Raw genomic sequence first — 22474 nt, 5'->3', positions numbered from 1 at the left:
CGGGATGTCTTTTACATACACAAAAGGAAGATTATCACATTTGTTGATAGAGCATTTTTTGTTTATTAAAAAGAACGAGGGGATTAATTGATAGTGACTTAAATTAAGAACTAAAATGACTGTTCCTTAGCGCGCATACTAACACGGCACGGCTTACAGCAGTAGCGTGCGGGTGCTCTTCTCAACCCCGATCGAGGATCCAATTCTTAGTAGTTAGCAAAACGTAGTAGTGAGGCAGTAAACCGGATGCTAAATCTTAAGCACAAAAAAAAACTAAACCGAACATAAAACAACCACCCTACAAGCGTGGACAGCGATTGTCACCGCGTGATTGTGCATCTGGGCAGGGGGGTATTTTGGTTCCCTTCTGTTGGTGGAGGAGCGTTGAAAAATAAAAATTTCATCTGCTCGCAAACATGGCGGGTATTGGTGGGCTGCAGATGGAGATATCCAGATATCCCATCAGCCCAAGACGCACACTTTTGCTCGATAGCAAGCGAACTTGGATTTTTCAACAGAAAATCTTGCACCGTTCCCACGCACGATACTACGCCGTATAAGACGTAAGAGGAGAAGTTTTTTGGATAATTAATAGAATATAAAAAAAACACGCACACTGCATACACACATGCTTGTCACGGAGCTCTCCAATGACAACTCGTTCGTTCGTTCGTTCGTTCGTTCGATCACACGCGATGTGCGTGATCCTGTACTCGATCCTTTCCGCCACTGTCACACTGGAACGCGCGAGCCACGGCTCGCGGTTGTGTGCATTGGAATTGGTCCGTTTACCGGACACGGGACACATAACTAAACCGTCCCCCGCGAAGCGAATCACTACTGAAAGTATGTAATGGGATTGCGGTTTACTCTACAGCCCTATCACTAACACGTTAAATCTAGTTAAACTTGTAAACTGAAACGTTTCTCAACACCACACAGCCTTTTAGCGACGACGATGGCAAATAAAAAAAAAGAGAGAAAAGGACGTGAAGAAAACTAAAACGACAACAGCCGGAAAACGAGCAAACAAACGCAATCTAACACTAATTCCAGCCTTCCAGTCCGGATGCCTTTCTTCGTCCGGACGAGCCACTCGGCTTACTGGGTCTGGGTCTACTACTGGATCATGATCGCGCACCCGAGGAACCGTTTGCGGTAGAAAGATGCTGGCCATTCTTGTTTCGGTTCTGCTGCTGCCGCTGCATTTATGTGAAGGGACCGTAATATTCATTTGCCATACCGAAGTGCCGTTTTCTACCAACCCTGCACGGTTGTCTAAACATCGAGCAAATGAGCTGAGTCTTCCCGTAAGCCTGGACACAGTTACTGATGCTGCTACTACTGCTGCTACGGCTACTACTCCTACGCGGGAGGCTGTCTCTCTCTCTATATATATATAATCTGCTACTATTACACAACACACACACACACACAACATGGATCACATGGTTAGTGAGAAAGAGATAAAGAGAAGGTGAAGTGGAGTCTTTTAAAAGAAGGGACTTTTGAGTCCCCCGTCCTTCGTCTTCCGTACAGTAAACGACACACTGCATGTGGTACAATACACAATCCACTCTGCTTCATTCTACTATCGCCCTTCCTTTCTCAGTACATCCCCCAGTTTGTGAATCGCCCGTGCTCGCGCCAAAAAACCGTCTCAACAACATATCAAATTCGGCCACCCCATTCTCCCCCATTCGGTTGACTAAATTTCTACTGACGAAATCTGGATGACGGCCTTTACAGATAGAGCGTTCCCTGTTGCCGATCGAACTGGTGCAGGTAAAGCTTCTTCTTGGACTTCTCCGCCGATGACTTGTGCGGGCGCAGATCCCACACCAGGTTCGAGAGGCTGCGCGGTCTACTAAGCCGGCGGGACTTTTTCTCCGGCAGCTTCCCCGAGTCGCCGGACGTTCGGCCACCGCTGCGCGATGAGTCGAGCGTCCCTTCGCGGGCACCCGGACCGGCAGCGGCGCTCGCTGACTTGGAAAGCAGATGGTTTTTGTCCTGCCCCGCACCTTTCGGGGAGGGTGAGATCGGCGTGACTGGATGCGAGTCCTGCTGTGGCGTCGTCGCGGCTAGCTGCAAGCTGCTTAAGCTTTTATACCTACAAACAAACAAGCAAACGAAGAAGTGTATGAGAAATTGGGACCTCCGGAAGGATAGAGTCCGCAACGTACCGGATGTGAAACAGCGGACTCTGCGGCTCAACAGCGATCTCTTTCGGTGTGATGGCGATCGGTGGATGGTGGACTACGCCACCGCCTCCATTGGTGCCTCCATTGCTCAGCGGACTAACGGCGGTAGTGCCCGGCGTGGGGCTCTTCTGATGCAGCCCAATACTGCTCTTGAAGTACAGCTTCGGAAGCGTAGGCCGTTGGCGCTTTTCGGGCAGCTTCTTGCCCGGGATCGTCTCGATCGGGGGCGGGATCGGTTTGTGGTCCACCGTGCCCACCGCACTGTGGTGATTGTTGTTGATGGCATTGAGGGCCGCACTGGCATGCTTGGACGACGATTCGAGGCTGTTCGAAGCGGTATGCTGATGGTGATGCCCACCCTGATGGCTGTGGTGATGATGACCGTGATGGTGGTGATGGTGCGTGCTGCCGACTGGCTGCTGTTGCTGGAGCTGCTGCTGCTGCGTGTGGTTCGAGTACTTGATGATGTTGCAGTAATTGTTGTTGCTAGTGTCGTAGTGGTTGTTGTTGTTATTGTTGTTGTTGTTGTTGAGGGCGTTCGATTGGGCCGTCTTCATGTTTTCCACCGTCTTGAGGCTGTGCTGATGTGTGGCCGGACCGATCATCGCGTTCGAGAGCGGCGTGGTGGCACCCGTCGTCGGTGAAGAGCCACCCGGCGGTGGTTCGATCGCTTCGAACTTGTACAGATTTTTCGGTAGCGGTGCCAACCCGCGCACATAATCATAGATCTGATCGATCTCGTCGTACTCGTCCGCGATCGAACCGTTCTGGCTGCCACCGCCACTACCGGCAGCGATCTCCGGTGAGTAGCGGTTCGAATCACAGCTGTTGCTCTTCTTCAGCACGTACCCGTTTGCCGTCAACCCGGACAGCGTGGAGGCCATCGTTTTGTGTGCGGCCGCCACCGCCTTCGCCGAGTCCTTCTTCTCCTTGTCCGTCAGCTTCAGATCGATGATCTGCAGACGATCGCGCGCATCCACCAGCAACCGTTGCGCCTTATCCAGAAACCGCGAATACTCGATGAAGTGATCGAGCTGCTCCATGTTCTTCGCCCGCTGGATCTTAATCTTTGCGTTGAGCGGTACCGACACCAGGTCCATGTCTTTCTGCAACGGCAGCGCAAATATCCGGTCCACCTCAACGCACCCAAGCAACCGCAGCTCCGGCACGAACGGTTGCTTCAGTCCCTTGGGGGCGGCGCCGTGCACCAACCGCACCGTCACCGGCATACGCTTCTGCAGCAAATTCCGCACCGTGTGGACACCGCTGATGCTGTCCTCCTTAGCGATCGGGGAGAACTTCGCTTTGGCTTCTAATGGCAAACTGACGAGCTCGTCCTTGGACGTCCGGCACTGCAGGTACTTGCCATTGTCTGAGATCGTGGTGAGAATTTCGCCCGCATGCAGCGACTTGCTGTTGTGGTTGCAGCGCACCGTTTCGCGCACCAGCACGCGAAAGTTACGCCGCCGGGACAGCTCCAGCACGCTCTCGATGCAGCGCGTCGAGCGGCCATCCTCACTGAGCAGCTCAAAGTAGCCGGGGTACGTCTCGGGGATGAGCACCTTCGGGCCAACGTTTGTGTTCTTCCGGCCCTCCTTTATCTTGATCGGTTGCGCCAGGATCTGGTACTTGCGGCCCGCGTTCAGAAACAGTGCCGTGCTCTGTAGCGATGGGTTGGACAGCGTCGGTACGCCCAAACTGTAGTACTGGCCCTTCACGATCTTCCCGACCGCCGGCAGTTCGCTCTTGGCAAAGTCCCGCAGGTACACCGGCGGTGTGTCCGGTGCGAACCGGGACGCGGCCAGAATGATCTGCCCATCGGTGGCGGCCATATTGGCGGACGAGTTGCCGACGCTTACCGTCACGGAGCTGGCCGACTGGTGCAGCAGCCGTTCGTCGTGGCTTTCGGCGCCAAAGCTGCAGCTGGCCGAGCTTGCTAGCGGACCGTACGCTGTCGGTCGGTGTGCGGTGCTGCTGCTGTTCGTCCGGTTGCGGCTACCGGCGGTGTCCGTGTTCGGCTGGCCGTGTGTGGTGACCGCGTGTGACGATCGGCTGCGCCGGATGCGAAGAAAGTAGTTCGCTATCTGCTGCCCGATCGAGGTCCGTCCGTCCACGGATGGGTCTATCACATTTTCGACCGATTTCGTTGACGGCGAGGGCCCTCGTCGGTGCCGCCGTTGCAGGATGATGTTGCTGCCGCTGAGCGCCGTTTTCGTCGGTACGGATACACCGTAGCTGCCGGTGGTTCGGGGCGATCGTTCCCCGCTACTATCGCCTACGGTTGCTGTCGTCGTCGTCGTCGTCGTCGTAGCGGCCGTCACTGTAACACTCACTGTGCGTGTAGTTCCTCCTCCAGAGACCACGGCTCAACACATGACCTGTGAATTAAATAGAAGCAAACCGGTACATGAATACAAGTGCACAACACTCCGGCTAAGATGGACGGGGAAAGAAATCCGATAAGAAGGTTGGGTTTTATTTTTTTTTTGTTATTTACCCCTCGGTGTAGCTTCTCCGTTTAACGACATAAAATTCACACATTCACCCTCAAAACACGCTTGTGGCCGAATGTGTGAAAGCTTCAGCACCCACTCCCACGAACCAAAAAAAAAAAGACTTCTTCCCCACCATAAGCAAACATGTGCCACCAGACATTTACCTAATTATCAACAAATAGCGACCCAAAGCGTCTTTCTATCTTGACGCTGATGACTTCCTTTTGCCCACACGCTCTTGTGCGCTTTCGGTGCGGAAGATCATGTGACCTACATTCCGGACCATAAAAAAGGTGAAATTAATCCTCCGGTTCCGACTGCACGTGCGGTGCTTTTGAAGCGACTGGAGGACGGTTGTGTTTTAATACGTTAATTTCTATGCCCCGTACATTTGCCTGCTTCGGCATAGTAACGGATGAAGTGAACGGGTTCGTCGTTTATTAGAATGCAGGAAGCATCATATAATGAGTGAAGCAGCAAGTGATACCGAATACATTACTACCGGGGAAAAGATTTATTGCATATCGTTCGGCAGTGGTATGCAGAAAGAAAATTAAACCGTTTGCATCAAGTAGGTTGCTATTTTCCACTGCGACGACTTTGGACGTTTAAAGGTGCGGGTTTACTACTTAGCCAGCGAGTGCATTTGAATGCACCCCATGGGAGGGGATGAAGAAATTTTATATCGTTTCAATTACACAAACATCCCCGAAGGAATAATTTCGTGCGCAATTTAAGAACAATCTGTTTTTTTTTTGCTTGCTTCAGTACACTCTAACACAACCTCAATTTGCTGACCAGGAGGCAAGAAGGAGCAGTCGAAAAATTACAAACTGCTTTGTGCAAGTTTTAGGCGTGTTTTATGTCCGCTCCAAAGGTTTTTCTCTCTTCTATTTCCCATTCCTTTTTTCTCGAAAAGCCGGAAATTGGAAAGAGCCAGCTTAAGAAGCTGTTCATTAAAACCATAAAGTCAGTCGGTTGAATCCTTCTTCGTGCCACAGTAGCACTAACACCGGGTGCAGTGGAAATGTGCAGGTACGCTCTTGGCATCGGGGAAAATGTCGGGAGAATTGCGAACGAAGAGGCATTATTTGTGCGGTTTTTCATGAATAAAAATTAACGACACTGATAAAGCCCTTCCCGTGGTGGTACGTCAGGATGTCCGGTGCAAAAAAAAAAAACTCAAAATGGACGCCTGGTGGTGGATTTTTCCATTTCTTTAGTGCCTTTTCCAAGAAGGCAGAAAGCGACACAGAATGTCTTACCAAGTTCTTTCGCTCTCGCTTTTTGCTGGATATTCACGCTGCCACAGGTGCTTGGAAGGTGTCATAAAAAAGGGACAGGTTCGCCTGTAGGTGCCGTGTGTTTTATGATGGTCCTTTGCTGGTCGGAACCGGAACCGGAGTGTACCGGCCGGGGAAGTCTTTCTCCGGCGCGGACGGGTAGACACAAGCAAGCGTTGGGCGAGGGAATGCATTAAACTTCACCGGTGAGCTTCGACCATTCCACCCTAGACGTCGATGGATCTGGTTTTACGAGCCCCGGATAGTGTCCGGTCGATGACGGTTGCAGAGGACACAGCGCACAGCCAGCACCCGGCAAATAATGCAAAAGAAGGTGTGATAAAAACGAAGGTAACCCACGGTGAAAATTCCATTGCCCGTTCAGGGCAAAGAAAAATGACTAGAATACTCGCACCGATTCGTCCATCCTGCTCCGGTCGAACCGGTCCCTGGTCCCCGGTGCCGGGTAGCCTTCCCTTCGAATGGTAAGGGTTGAAAGCGGACATCAAAGCGGACACCAGCGTGAAAGAATTCGTGTCTCAAGCGTTTTCTCAAGAGCGAAAGCAAATGGCGACGGTTGTAACGCTTCTGGTGACGGTGATGATAATTATTAATTATCGTCGTACCCGTACGGTGGAGATGCGTATGGTCGCGGGAATGCAAGATCCGACCACCTGACGGAGATATCCCGTTGCCAAGGAGACACGGGAGTGTTCTACGCACCCAGACAAACTTTGTTATCCTTTATCAGTGCGGTGGATCGGATGCGGTGAGTGGAATAGGTTTACCATCTCATCCACAAATGAAGGACCCTCGGTCCAAGTGAGAATACAATCCCGAACCAGTATCCTCCCGGTTGCTTTAGGAAAGGCAAAAAAAAATCACAACGACGACCACAGCTCGGTGGCGTTGAGCTGGGTGCGACCAAAACCCCAGGAACCTGGACGAACCGGATTCTAATTAAAGAAAACGATGGACAGAACCAACAGAAACGACATGCCGTGCGTGCTCCCCGTTTGTTGCGCAAGAAGGGCGCGTACTAGTTCTCCGTTTGTACACACGGTCCACGGTTTGTTGCTCGCACCTGTGAAAAGCTTCTACACAATAACAACAAGCTAGGTGGAAAGAAGCGGCGAAGCAACGTCCCAGAAATGGTCTGTAATTAAAAGTTCTTCAACAAGACCTCAAGCCTCGCTCTCGCGCGTCCGGCCATCGCACCGAAGCGGGAAAGGAAGGTGGTTTCTGTGATAAGGGAGTTTAAGTGACAGCATACAGGGACGTCCAAATTTATGAAAAGCAGCTAAAAAGGGCTTGCTTATAGAAGACTTACATTCTTATCGGTCTGGGTTGTTTAACTTTACATTTTTTTTCAACAAAACAACTTTTGGGTGGAATATTTACACTTCATTTATTTGATTTGTATAATAAATTTTGATGAAAATTAGTTTTAATCCCATGCTTTAGTTTGTTGTTCATATCAAATCTTATGAATACGAAATAATGTTTAAAAACGAAGGTAAATGAATTGCTTAACATCAATTAAAGAGAGTTCTGAGTCGTCCTATATAATAACGCGACGTTCAGGTTACAAAAATGCCGACTTAAACCGAGGGCGAGGTTAAGTCTAGCTTTGATTTATTGGATCTCTTTATATGACCAACGGAACAAACTCACCCTAGAACGGTGAACCGTCAGCAAACTTTACTGTCTGGTTTTGGGATGTTTTGGTGGATGCCTACCGGGCACCGTTCTTTCATCCCCGAGCGTTTTGTCAATGTTTCTGCTTGTCTTCGCCACAGTTTGCCCATTTAGCCAATTCGACGTTTGAACGGTTTAATGTACAACGTTCTCGTTAAGCTTAATGAGTAACGATGAAGGTAGGTGCAAACACGGGAAGAAAAAAGAGAGTCTGAAGGGACACCCAGTCTAGTTAGAATTCATTACCGGGTAGCAGCAAAAAAATTGGCAGGACACCAGCAAAAAGAGATTTGGAAGTAATCAACGGTACCGAGGGGTGTGTTGTGATGTTTCTTATAGCGAACCGATGTAAATGAGGGCTCTCCCGAACCTCGTTTTCATACGAACGAGTTGAGAAACTAATTTGATTCACTTCTTTCTTCATAGGCGAACGATTCGCGTTACAGGATAACGATGGCAGGACAATCCCACTGGAAGTGGTATGTAAGTTTACGGTTATGTCTTACTGTCGCGCCATTCCGATCGCGTTCGTCGTTGTCATTATTTCCATGTATTTAGGCACGTAAAATTAACACCTCATCCCACAAGATCTAGCCGCTAGTAACGGGAGCGCATCCCACCGGACTCCTAGAACCATTCGGTTGTAATGAATGGGACGGAACCGCTTTACCCATCTTGAACCCACAACCGGGAAAAAGAAAATGGGTATGTCAGAAAGGTGAAAATGAAACACCAAATCAAGTTATCTTTTGGTAGCATGAAGCAGAAAGGAAGCCCCCCCTTGGAACGATACAATAAAGCACATAAAATTTTATCACAGCTCCCAATCAAAAACCGTCAGCTCGCACGAAACTTTGTTTGACCTGGGGGGGAGGTTTGTGCCGTTCCTACCGTAAGCCGGACCGAGAGGTTGTTGTAAGCTTATCTGTCAAAAATGGCCATGGAGTTGGGCATGGCTGAACGGGAAAGCGGGAAAACCCCAACCGCTAAACCATCTTCGTGTCACACTAAATGAAGCGTAAAGTAACGGTGGGTGAAAGAAACATTTTGGCGAAGGAATTTTCATAGGAACGTCATAAAGGATAATGATATTGCTATTTATGGGTTAGGTTTGGTGCGAGCATCCGTTTTAGTTAATGGGAAATAACATTGATCAATAAAGTAAAGGCTTATGGATAATAAGCATCTGTCCTTGGAATAAATATTTTATTGCAGTAAAAGCTACAAATTATTCCAATGTTTAATAAGAGGAAACTGGGACGATTTCAAGTGAAATCATTAATTTTTGGTGTGTGGGTACCTTATCCTAAAGATCTTCTTTATAAACTATTGAAATAGATGCGTTCTTTGGTGAAGGTGAACGGAAAAGTTTAGGTGCTGTATTTCAAGGAAGGACCTCGTAAAGTGGAATTAAACCTATAACCTCTCTCCATCCTTGCGTGTAATCGTAACTCATAGCACTCCGATATATATGTGGGAGATCCTTTTAACCTAGACCTTCCTAAAATTGTCAGCTCGGAGCAACAAAGAAATTGAGATAATATTTTGAGATTTTTAAAAATCTTAAATATACAAATTCACTGGTAGGGAAAGACCATATTTTCCACCCAATGAGGATATAATTCTTTGAACGGCCGTGCTGCCTTAATAATAAAAAACACATCAAAAAGCTTTAAAGTGTAAAGTAGCTTGATCATCCCTTCAGCTAAAGATTAAAGAGCAAGGGACAATCCATTTTTTATCGTAAGTAGCCAGAACAACGCTGATAGCCCGAATATGGACCGAAAATAGCGTTCGTTGAAAGCGGAGTTTATTTAATGGACCTTTTTTACTGCCCCATTTAAATCAATTAAAATGGCATCTATTCATGTTTTAATGGTTCTCGACCTCCACGATCCGGGTGATAACAAAGGCGAGTATTAAATTCAGTGCATTAAAGTTGATTACAATCGATACTATGAGCGTATATGGTGTACCATTTTTATTCCCTGCTGCTGCTAGAAACCCTGCACTCAAAAAGTCAGTATTTTTGGGGTAATGGCAATTTTCTTAAAAAAATATTTCCTTCATAGTCCATTATACCTTGCTGCCGTGCAAATTTCGAACGATCGTAGTAGGTTGACCGTACCGCAAACCGTGTCTTTGAAAGTGCAAATAATCCCATTCCATACGAGCTGGGCTTGATGATAGAACTCCCCAATAACTGGCCAATACTGGTTGTCCAAGGGCTTGTGTCTCAATTACCGCTTCCGTCGATGGTTGACACCGGTACACAACTTAAAAGCAACCCGTATGCAGATGAGCTCCACGTATGCTTAAATAATAAAACTCGTGACCTGGCCTGGGCGAAAAAGCACTGAACCGCACCGAAAGAATGTACGGAAAGGAGGCGAAAAAAAGGACCCGACCAATGTTTTGGCTTTCATCAAAGTGAGTTCGATGTTCGATTTTAGCCTTAGAACACACCGTACCCAATACTGTGTAGTGTAGCCCACCGACTCGAGCACGGATGCAGCAATTTTTTGTTGTCTCTGTCAGCATCAGAGAGCATCATTTTCATTTTAAAAACCACTAAGTTCGATCGGTACGGAACCTCTCGAGTGAAAGGTAACTGAACCGAATAATCGTCAACTTCGCTCCCTTTGCCTGCCACGGCTTTCCATGCCATGGGAGATGTACAGCTTGCCATGCCATAATCGTAATCGCATGTCCTTTCTCTGCGCTTGGCTTAGTACGCAGCGTGTAAAGCAACGTGCAACCCACCAACCTGGCTGCTATTCATTCACGGGGTTGATTTTCCGTTTGATGAACACTTGATCGAACTTGACAGAAGAAATGCGTAAAGGTAGATCGGTGCGGGAGTGAACATGCGGTAGAACGGGGATACAGAACCAATAGAAAATGGTCAGCTCGAAACGTAACAAGGCTACCCGGAGTACACAAAAATAAAAAGCCATTGAAAACAAGAGGAAAAAAACGACAGGGACGAACGAGAAAACCCCAGCAGCAACAACAAACAGACAAGCTTACAAAAAAAAGGGAAGCAGCAAAAGAGTATGCGGCTGCATCACGATACTATAGATGGGCATTGCTAATGATGCAACTCGGGCAACTCTGCGAGGCTTTAGCGGGGATGCACTTCGGTGCCGGGGAATGTGTCGACGAACGAATCTGACGGTTCGGTCGGATCGTTCATCGAAACCGAGCGAAGCAAGATGCTTTTTAATGCATGCAAATTACGGCTTCAAGCCCGGAATGGTCGTCGTGGCCGTTTCGTTCTAATCTCAATACCAGGCGGGTTAGGCGCAGGACCGTGCGTGCGCGGTAGGGCAAGGCCGAGGACGCGCAAAAGGTACGTGGCCCATTGTGCTTATGCGCTATGCAAATTGTTTTGTACGTAAGAATATTTGCCTTTCGGGATGCAGGGCGCGCGTGGGACGCTTTTCACGTGGAACGAGTGGGAAGCGTTTCGCGCACCATGTTTCGGGAAATCGTTTCGTATTTTATAGGCTTTTGAGTTTTTGTGAAAACTGCTGTGCGGTGTGCGGAACCGGTTGGTGGTACGGAGGATGGAATGGAGAGGACTGAATTTTGATAAGAACATGCCGGGGGTTTCACCACTACGCGCACTGGAATGGATGATGGGAATTTATGCTGCCTATGCAAATGTACGTTTGTTTTGGAATACTTACGCCAGGGCACCTGTTCTAGCCGGGCGCACGAGCACTACCATTTTACTGATACAGTAAAACAGGAAAGGTCATTACCGATTATAATGTTGACGAACTTGATGATGATGATGACGATGATCATGGGGTTTGATGGGGATGATAATGCGTTTGGCGAGGAGCGAAACGGGAAGTTTGTAGTTGCGTAGGGTTGATAACACTATTAAACGGAGTGCCTTCGCACGGTATGCCTCTATTTAGCCAGCATTCTAGTTCCTGTGCGTAGCGGGAAGCCTTCGCGGTACGTAAGCCATTGACAGGAAGATTCAACGGGGGCCACCGGTGGAATTTGCACACAAATCGTTAGAAACTTTGTGCTGCAGCTCAGCAGTTGACGCGAACACTTGAAGCCGCCGTTTAGAATCACATTTGGCAAGATTGGCAAGCAGCAGACTGAAGCCTATCGGCGTCATGTCGAACATAAACACGTCCTCTAGCACTGTTGGAAGACAGCATCCGGCCGGGCATCTGAAACCCGTACCGTGGAGCATATTTAATATCGCCATAAAGAGTTATGATAGAAAACAGACGATAAAATCTGTTCACTTTTATATGCGGGAATCGTTTAATACCGGCTACACCAGGCAAAGCGCCCGTGATGGTTGTTGTTGTTGATAAACGAATAAATCCACGTGTATGTGCCGATTTTAATATGAAAACAATGCATTTTTTATCACCCGCACTGGCTTAGTGCCGCTGGTCGTGTGCAGCATCCGTTGGGGGATGATCCCGTACCGTATGTTAAGCCAGCATCGGTGGAAAAAACGGGAAAATATCGATATTCGGGTACAGGCAGCGAATACCGTCTCCCGGGCTTGGATCATACAATCGTAAACTTTGTGGACGTTTGTCGATGTTGGGATGTTGTTCAATTTTATGAAACGCTTTTGGCAAATGGAATGCCTTTTGGCCTTTCTGAGGGGAGTGTCTAAACGATCACAAATTATGGCTCTTGTGTCTTGGATCTTGAAGCGCGAAATTGCAGGGTTTGTTAAGATATTGTTTTTACATTGTTTTGTCAATTACAAAAGATAACAAATTATTTGAAATAAATTAGACAATTTTGATAGTTCCATCATCTTTATAATATATTAGCAAGTTATCAAACTTACTTTTAGTTGTTCTTGGTTAAATCTTCGCTAATAGTTTTGTTTTTATTTCCACCGTTTTCATGAATCATGTGTAATATTTATTTTTATTTTTATACAAATTGCACCTACAACTTATAAGAAAACTCCTTTTTCTGAGCATTTTTTTGTACTAAGATGAACGTTTTCTTGATACATACCCTACGCCCAATGGATGTGAACGGTAATCACTAGTTATTGAACACGCTCAAACGGTAGCAAAAATAATGGCAGCAAAAAAAAACCAACATCCTCCTCCCGGTTATTGACGCGTGGTCCTAAGCATGTCGCATAAAAAAGGCGCTTTCCCGGATTTATGAATGCAAATATGGCCACGCTGGCGTTCCTCCGTGAGCGTTAAAGCATTGGGGCGCGTGTTATGTGTTTATCAATTTATGCTCCCCGGGCGAGCATAAAGAGGAAATTGATGGGCTTGGTTCGGCGTCTTGGCATATTAGCGCAAGTCGTGAGTATCGCGTTAGGAGTCAGGGACGAGGGACACGGGAGGACAAATTGGACAAAGGCCATCCGTATGGTATGGGTGGGGAGAGCGATTGAATGGTAATCAATCTAAATGAAAATCTGTACATAATAAGCTGTAAAAGCGGTTACTCCAGTCCGGCAAAAAGTAAAACGTTTTGCAGGGTTTGTTTTTCTTTCTGCGCTGTTCACGACGATCGATCGTCAAGCGTTTGGTCATGTGTAGTTGTAGTAACGCAGCAAATAACCGATGCGGATAATGATGACGTTAGTTGATGATGATTGGACGATTGTGTTTTGATAGCCGATACTGAAGAGGTCACCGTTTCATGTCCTTAATCCGGTGTTGTTGACTTTTCCTTCAAGTCCATAACGTATCCATGTACCGTATCCCCCTGAACAGAACATGTTCTAATGCTTAGCACAGCCAAACAAACATCTCATCCTTTGGGAGAGCTTTTCTCGAGACATGGCTTGATGAATGTTGCATGAATGAATCTTTACCTTCATCTCGCTCGCTAATCCATTCGAAACACACGCCCTAAGGACACTATTTTCCCAGATCCGGGCATTGCGAAGACATCCGGCCAAGGGGTACGAAAGCCGGACGCTAATACCAGCGCCCGGGCACGTACAGGCCACCTTCGTTCGTGTGGCGCAGAGGCAATTAATTTTTAATTATAGTCATTTAGTTCGGATAAAATGATTAGTTCATAATTTATCACTCTGCACAAGCCGAGATTACCGGGCGGGCGTTTCGGTTTGCTGTTGTGCCTGTCTGTGCGGTAGAAACGGGGGGGTCGAGTGAGTGCCCCGGAAGGAGCATTAGAGACCCGCTTTAAAGTTGTACACGATGTTTTTGGTGAATTGCTTTAATCACCGCCAAGGGTCATGACTCGAATGGGTTGTGAAGAGATTCGTAACGTGATTTGCTCTAGATGGGATAACCGGGCGTACCGTTGGAATGAATGGAGAACCATCCATCATAGCGGAGTTTGGGCTATAATGTTTTAAAATGATTTAAGATTCTTTTTTTATTTTTATCGTAGAAAACGAGAAGCATCAGGTTTGGTATATGTTTAGGGAGAAATTGTCTAGCAAACGGGGAACGAGTAAAGCAACGAGAAAGGCAGCCGTTTTGAGACATCAATTAGGGACGGGAGAAAATAAAAGGGAAAGTTGTGAATTGTTGCCACATTTTAAGCTGCCTACCGTTCAAGCTACCTGAAGGAGTAGACACTTGTGAGCCACTTCGCTCTTGCGTCTGATCTTACAGCGAAAGATCATCTTCAAGAGATGTTCCCGTCCCACCTATTCGGATGGAAGCTTTAAGATTGACAGCACAAACTGGTGCTTATGTAAGACTCGTGTATCAAAGAAGCGCAAGCTTCCCGTCAGCAGTACTATCCGTGCGCATTTTCTCACACTGTGCGGCAAAACGTCAGCGTCAAAAGCCGAACAGCGGACGGAGCTTTGTCAACGAGTCGTTCGAAGTGGATTACGGAAAGCGTGGCAGCATAACATTTAGTCAAAAAGCTGGAAGCATAAAACCGTTTACACAAACAAAACCCCAAAGCCGGTTCGAACAAAGGGATGGAGCGCATCCGTGTGAATGCACCCGCGATCATGTTTACTTTTCGAGCTTCGAAGCACAAAGCAGCGCAGCGCGAAGGAAGCGTTAAATTGTCTTTGCCCCTTTATTCGCGTGTCACACACAAACACGGTTTCTCATCGGGTGTGTTTCTTTTCTTCTGCTTCACCTTTTGGGGGGGAATACACCTATAAAATTGAACACATGTTATGAGAACGCGATACATGCTGCTTAGCGAGTTAATGAAGCACCCCGCCCCGAAAGTGGACGGTGGTAAAAAGTTAAATTGATCCGTTTTTATTGTGCATGGAAAGTGATGTTGTACGCGCTTGATATGGAAATATAAACCACCGGGTGCGTGTTTAATTACTGCACTGCAGGACATTGAATGAATGCGGCAGAGTTGTCAAGCGAGTTATAGAGAAAGTGCTTCAAGTATGTATGCACCATCCCTTGATGTTGTTGAAGTTGATTTGTGTATCATTTTGAATAAATGATGATAAATTCATAAGCAAAGCATTACTATTTTTCAAGACAATTCTGGGCAGTGAATTGGGTGCGAGCGCCTTTAGGTATGCAACATTACTTAAAATGATAAAATAAAGAATCGTGTTAGTATACTTTTCGGTTTTGCAATTTTAATAGACAAACCATATAGAATTATCGCAAACCTAGAGAAATAGTGCTCAATATTACTCAAATATAAATAAAACTCTCACACACCAAACACGCGTCCCAGCCGTTCTTCCATAAATACACAAAAATGTATGTTCATACATTTGCGTACATGCATATGACACATATCAAAGAAATGAAAAGCGGGGAAAGCAAGTAAAAACTGTAATTCCAACGCAAACATAGAACACGAATGAAATTAATTATGTAAGTAATTAAAATCTGAAAAAAAGATACACCATGCGTCATGCCACACTAATGGCGCAACATAGCTAGTAACGAGCTAAAAATTGCAAATATTGACACAATTTACACACATCACAATCTTTGCTTTCTTTTGATGTTTGTCCTCCATCTAGTTGTTTGTTTAGCATAATCATTTTGAGCCAGTGAAGGTTGCAACGTGTGCCGTTCGTAAAGGTTACAGATGGTCGCCAACTTAAACAGCAACTATATTTAATGTTTGTCCATTCTTTACCTCACTCGGCAGTCATCTTTTATGGCGAGAAGTACGTTGAGCACCTTTTCATCCACTTCAAATGTAAACGATTTATGTCGTTTGTCGATGCCGAAGTTATTACGATTCACTAACGTCGCGTTAGAAGTTCAGCAGTTAGCCTGACTGTTGGCCGCACCGATGACATTTCAACCTTTACCACAACGCATTTCCAAAATAATGAAGGTCACCAACGGTGCCCGGCAATAATAATTGAGCTCGAATCGTTTCCCTTGCGATCATCAGCGTGGGTGTCACGATTCATTTGGTTGCTACGTCCGACCATCAGACGCTGGCGGCAAATGTCCAAACTGTCATCAGCGTCAATGTCATCGATTTGTGGGAGAGTACATTTCGAATGGTTCGGAATGCTTCTCTACGCGGTGTGTGTCACTTGGGCTTGGGTGATATACATTTTTTTCGGCTCGGTTCGGTTTGGTTTTTCGTACGATCAAACATCGAACCATCCATGATCGGATGAGCTTTGGATGGTGCTGTCGCAATGGTCAAAACTGGTACCAACCACCCCAAAAAAAATGCAAACAGATCCAAGAGCATGAAGGGCAATAGATGGCTAGTGTTCCCATTTCGATGTCTTTTTTTTTTCGTTAGCAGCTTGGTCACTTTAGTATCGCCTAAATTGGCCCTAAATTCGAGCAGTTGTACGTGTATACGCGTACGCACTCAACACAGGTAGCCTTCAAACCCAATTTCCTCACAATTACGATTCGTCGCAGTGAGAAGCAGGGCGATTTTTCGCTTCGCTCATGGAACACGGGCTCCGACCGCTAGCGGCCACTGAAGGCCGCCTCCATTGCATGAACGTTACGCCGGTTCGCGAAAAGATGAACTAGACTGTGGGCCTACAGCCGAATTAATCACCTCAAGGGCGCTGGATGGATGGGTTGAGAAATTGGGAATTCGGAATTGGAGGTTTTCGATTGCGACGACCGATACCCGGTACCGAAATTGATCCGATTGGAAATGGGGTGGAACAATAGGGTCTTTTTTTCGACCAGCTTTTCCGACACTTGCAAGGAAGGAGGCGTTTTCCGTAACAGATCTCGGTCGCACATTAGCACAGCTACGATTGCGCGCGTAGACGATCGACTTCCATGCGAGGTCTGTTGGTGCATGTTAAGGCATTGGCAGCTTGGTTTTTTTAATTCGTTGCGAAGAAACTAACCAGCAGTTTGGGGGACAAAAACGAACCGAGAAAGGTGACAAAAAGAGTGCCTTTAATTAAGCTAAACAAGCCGATTGCACATGATAAAATTGTGTCACTTAGAAGAAAATGGAATGAGAACGTTCCATTGCGCTGAAATTAGGCAACTGAATTGTATGTACTTACCATCCTATATTGAAATGCTGTTAACAAATAGCTCAGATCTTTTGATCGATAAAAACGTGACTCTAAGACGTTACTTATTAGCGTTGTAACTTATTCGGACTTCTATATTTGAGACATTTTGTTTTAAACAGTTTTTTTACTTATTTCATAATTTTAACAACACATAAAATGAAAAAAACCCTTCAAATTATATTCCAAAGCTATTATACAAATTCAAATTATTCCCCGTACGATGTGGAACGCTCGTGAATGCTTGTGCATGGTCACATTGCACCTAGACTTTCCAGTTTAATTTGCACATTCATCATAAACTATAATTAAGTAATTAACGCGGGCGTATGCTTGGGCCCAGTTAAGCTCGGTTGTCATCTTGTTGATGCACCCGAACGGACTGAAGACCAGCAGCTAGGAGAATAACTTAAGCGTGGCGAGATTTCCATTGGCCCCTGTCAAACCGGTGCAGAATTCAAATAAACCACTGGAGACAGGAGAAAGAGACACGTAAAACATGTTTGATGGCACCAATGAATGGCGAGCAGCCATGGTTTACGAGGGCGATCAGAAGTGAGGATTTGATGCTTGATTTTTATGTGAGATTAGAAAACTATTTCAGGGCATGGTTTGCAAAAGTAACGTTGTACGATGCTCGGGAAGAAAAAAAAATCAGAAGCCACTCTCGGAGAAAATAAAATAAAATGCCAAGTGCATTACTCGAATGACTTTTTGACGTGTCATATCATTTCACCCAGGAGTCAACTTTCCCAAAAATGGGAAGTTCATTTTCAAAGCGGCTCGCATGGTTTTGGGGGACGGATGTACAGCCTTACATCCAACCGTTTTACTGGATAGATAGTTTGGCCAAGTTGTTACCCATCGACATGATGGCCTTTTTCGTTTGACGAGACGAACTGAAAGTTGGCAAAGTTTTCGGTGTCTTTTTGGCTGAAATTTGAACATTTTTGGCCTTTCGAATGGCAAGCGGTGCTAAAGCCAAAAGGGACAAACTTGAGCGTTACACTGAGCCCTCTGATATAGGGTTACGAGTGTTATGGAGTGATATTACGGATAAAGTTTCTCACTTACCCATCAGGCACCATCTCCCCCTCTCCCGCTCGGAGCTCCATCGACGCAGAAGTTCAAAAGTCATGCGTGCATCGATAAACATTGGGTTCGATAGGAGGGAGGAGAGCTAATCGCAGCATTATGGTTTACTGGATTTTGGGTTTTTAAGGGTTTCTCCGGGGGATCCATTTGTAGTAGCCCCGTATCGTGTACCAGCGTTATCTTCATCACTTTCATCTGGTTCACGATGGTCTGGTTCGATGAACGTTGCTTTCATGCTGGTGACTTGCGGTTTTCTTTCTCCCTTTTTTTGTTGGTGGGCAAAGGCGAATCGTTTGAAAAACCCTTTCCAAACTCGATTAACCGTTTTCTGTGCCTCCATTCCCGCTCGTGCAGCGTTGGACGACGTGTCCCTACAACTAATGCTCCGTTTAAAAAAGAGGCAAAAATACAGCCCGATACATCGCATGATGATGTTATTAATTGTGTTGAGCTACCCTTCCCGTTGGATGACTTACAGTAAAAAGTAACAAATAAAAAACAAAGCAAAACCAGATTTTCTTTTCATTTCCACCCAGGAAACGGTACGATCCGCTTTTGCGCGATCGGAATGGGCAGGAGGCGATTGAGTAACTTTCCTTCGTGGGCCGCGAGAACCGGTGAAAGAGGAAACCGCTATTTGACGATAGTGTGAAGGTGGTTTCCATCATCCCGAAACCGGGTGCCACGGCGGGTGGTCAACGGAAATCAAGCGTTTGATTAATTTCAAGCGATTCGCGGACTGCATCCAATCCGCTGGTCTAGAAAGAGGCTCCGCTAGCTGGTACGAGAACTTCGGGCGGATATTGAATAGGCGGCAATGTGGCGAAATGGGAAAAGGAAAAACGAGAACGAGATAAGACAAATGGTTGCAAGATTTATGGCGGTCTCACCCGGCTCCGTACTGATCCACTGACTGACTGACTAACTGACTGACTGACTGACTGACAGACGGACGGGCGGATGGACGAACGAACGGATGGACTAGATATAGCCGGGGTGGTCAGGGTGATGGACCACTTTGGCGGAAGTCAATCGATCAAAGTGCATACAAGTTGTTCTAGCGAGGCTTAACGTGTCTGCGCCCAATTCTCCTAATAGCCCACTTTCACGTTTGATGAAACTTGTTGATAAAAGTAATCTTACTGAAGATCGTTCTTGAACAGCGAGCGTTGGACGGTGGTTTGGGGGAATGCAAATATTTGGCAAATGAAGATTTATGCGACAGAGCGAAAGGTCCATTCATTTGGTGATGGATGTGCGAGTTCGAGCTTAGAGCGATAAATTTAGTTCATGTGAGCGGGTTTACAATGCATTGAATAAATTAAGGTGATCTTTTTTCTGGGTTTGGTCCGACCCACCTATATGGACTGTCAAAAATTCTATTTTACGTTTCATGAATAATTTATTTACTGAGAGGTATGGTTAGCAAAAAACCACAATAACCATCATTAATTGCTGTTTCTTTTGTTCGTGAACATGACACTGCAAGCGCTATATGAATAATTGGATATCAACAATCGAGCGATGACAGTTTTGGATGCAAAAAGCCTCCAAAACGGTAGCACGATCGGTGGACGGAAATGAAGATTTTTCTACGGTTCTGTGTCGGCATCGCGAATCGTGGTCACGAAAAAAATGACACAAAAAAAACATGTATGGCAATAAAATAAAAACTTTAAACTCTGAAGTGGTTAAGCTGGAGGAAAACAACTGTTTGATTGCTTGAATAAACGATGTATTGCAGGCCATAAATGGCCTGCGAACCGGAATCGTGCACTACCAAATTGTATCTCGCCGGTAATTGATCGCATGGTTTAGAGTAGCTAATAGCAATTATTTGGTTTGGGAAAGGCTGCAAAAAATGTATATAGTATATCGATGCTCAAATATTCCACTTAGCGTGATGTGGAAGCCGCTGAAATTTACATTGCATAACGTAACACCCGATAAGTGGATTGCGGTAATGAGCAGCAAATAAATAATAATTTCTTACTTGACAGTTACTAGCTTTCAAGAATATTCTTAAGCACTTTTTGTGCCTTGTAGTAGTAAGTTAATAGAGGCACTCGTTCGCCAAAGCGCGTAGGTTTACGCAGGTATGCCAATGTCAGTCTGAGCGTGTTCTAATCTATTTCAACTTGCCAGCTCCCAGCCAAGCAGGGTGCGTTTCAGCACGGTGAATTATTCTTGCTTCCTTCCTCAAACAAGCACCATCGCTCAAGGCAAACCTTTGGGCTGCGTAGGATGTCTACACAACACCCCTTCAGCCCGAAAATGTAAGTCCGCGTGTGTGTAGGAGGCAGTACAGGGATCCTGCCGGGCAAATGTAGATCGGTTACATTTTTGCGTCACTGTAAAACAGTCACTCGGTGCGGTAGTTTACTCGCTCGTTTGCACCTCACGCCAAAGGGAATTTAGAATGTATAGCTGACCACCCATTACCTGCTACCAACACCGTACACGCTCGCACTGCATCGTCAGGAGGTTTTGCCTTTTCCGAGCAGGTTGTAATTAAATTGTAAAATTAGCACGACAAAATAATCGTTTCTGGGTGAGTTTTGTTCTGAACCGTCGGCGCAGAAGGTAAGAATTAATCGCTCGACCAGAAGTAAAGTGAAACGACACTGAATGTGGTGATCGGGTGAAAGGTTTGGTCATGGGACCGAAAGGGAAAGATGCTAGACCTGTGATATCCGGAAACATGGATCTTATTCGAATGGGATTGTTCGTTTCGCTCGGTCCAAACGTGGCCATTCAGTGCAGCTCCAAGCGTTGTGGCATTAGGAAGCAAAATTAGAAGGTACTCTGCTGATTATCGGTTCCTGTTTTTCTGCCCCTAGGGTATGTGCGGTCACCGCACGGTCAACGATATTTCGGACCGCAGATGTAACTGATTTGTTTCGAAATGAATCATAACATGGAAACGGAAAGGGTGCCACAGCTTTTTTTCGTTGCTATATCGATGGCCGTGTAGAAACCGTCCCAATCCCTGCCGTGCGCTCAACACATTGTAGATCGCTGCCAGATTGACAAACCTGGATGAATATTTGCATTTTCTGTGCCACTAGTTTCGAGCTGTGCCATTGATGTCAAGGCGAATCGAGAATGAGGTGTTCAAATAAAAGCGCCACACAAAACGAAACGCTTCAACTCATGCCGATCCGAGGGGTCAAAAAGTGTTCATTCTGCACTGGGAATTAGACGTCGCAGTCAGCCATTATGACGCATGCACAGCTGCTACACATGCATCTGTCTCTGATGTTGGCCCCCAAAGCCTGCAGCAGTCGATCGATTCGATAATAATCGGCAATCGTTGTGGGCGGTCCGTGTAGCTCCACGATTTGCTGCACAGCATAATGTATGACTGTGCGCTCAGGAATGTGTGTCTTAATTGAGCTGTTCAGTGGGTCCATATTTTAGAAATCCTGCATCTGTAAATATCCTATCCATGTAATACAGATCCGGGCTACACGCTAAAGTGTTGCAACAGCGGATGTAGAAATGTTGGTACACCGTCTAGACGCTGGTATGTCGCGCAGCTTGTGTTGTTTTGCCGTCAGGTGATCACGTTCGCATGCGTCACATGAAGGAACCGGTCCTGTGGGGCGAGGGACCTCGCAACGAAAGTGAACTGCTTTCTCGGTGTATTTTCGACGGTTAAACACATTTCTCGCAACGACCTCGTTCGGTCTCGAGGGCACTCGTGCGCCAAACATGCAAGAGCACTTGAAGGCAACATTGACATTGAGTGAGCAGGTTTGTGAAAGAGACAGGGAGCATGAGAGAGTGGCCGAGGGAGGAAGCTAGGTCCTGGAAAAGGGTAAGGTTAAACACAACCTGACGAGCCTGTGAGCGAAAGTGCAAAAAGGAAAGTACCCTTGAGCTATTATCATTATCACGGATCCTTCCTTTAGCGTACTACCTTGCCGTATGCCCGGAAGGTGGGCTTTGCAATCAGGCAAGTTCTCCATGCCTCCTGTGTCCAGGGCTTCGAAAAGGCAAAACGCTTGATTGTCTCATTATCATCCCCGAGGCTCGATCGCTGATCGTCCACGATCACTGTACGTGAACGCGGAAGGGTTCGTGTCTTGTTGAGCGTTGAAGTCTTGCGTTCAGTTTCGTTGATTGAAAACAGAATCGGGTGGCCATGATGGATGAAATTTGGCTCGAACAGATCTTCAATCGTGGTTTTGAGAGAAAATGTGATTTTAAGTACACTTTTGTGTTGACAACACGCAGCATACC

The 22474-nt window shown here is 46.4% G+C and overlaps 1 protein-coding gene across 1 annotated transcript in view; it reads right to left on the bottom strand.

The window, feature by feature from the left end:
• Positions 1-55: 55 nt before the first annotated feature.
• The window catches only part of LOC128301325 (midnolin homolog), a 51462-nt gene continuing 29043 nt past the window's right edge, over positions 56-22474 (bottom strand). Inside the window, exons 2-3 of the mRNA XM_053037740.1 lie at positions 2184-4579; positions 56-2110 (exon numbers count right to left, since the gene is read on the bottom strand). Coding sequence (XP_052893700.1) covers positions 1744-2110; positions 2184-4033 — 2217 coding nt within the window. The 5' untranslated portion in view covers positions 4034-4579 and the 3' untranslated portion in view covers positions 56-1743. The remainder of the gene's footprint in view (positions 2111-2183; positions 4580-22474) is intronic.

The sequence above is a fragment of the Anopheles moucheti genome, chromosome 3, assembly GCF_943734755.1.
Source record: "Anopheles moucheti chromosome 3, idAnoMoucSN_F20_07, whole genome shotgun sequence".
Taxonomy (NCBI): Eukaryota; Metazoa; Arthropoda; class Insecta; order Diptera; family Culicidae; genus Anopheles; species Anopheles moucheti.
Note: the sequence above shows the minus strand (reverse complement) of the source record. Positions and strands in the feature narration are given on the sequence as shown.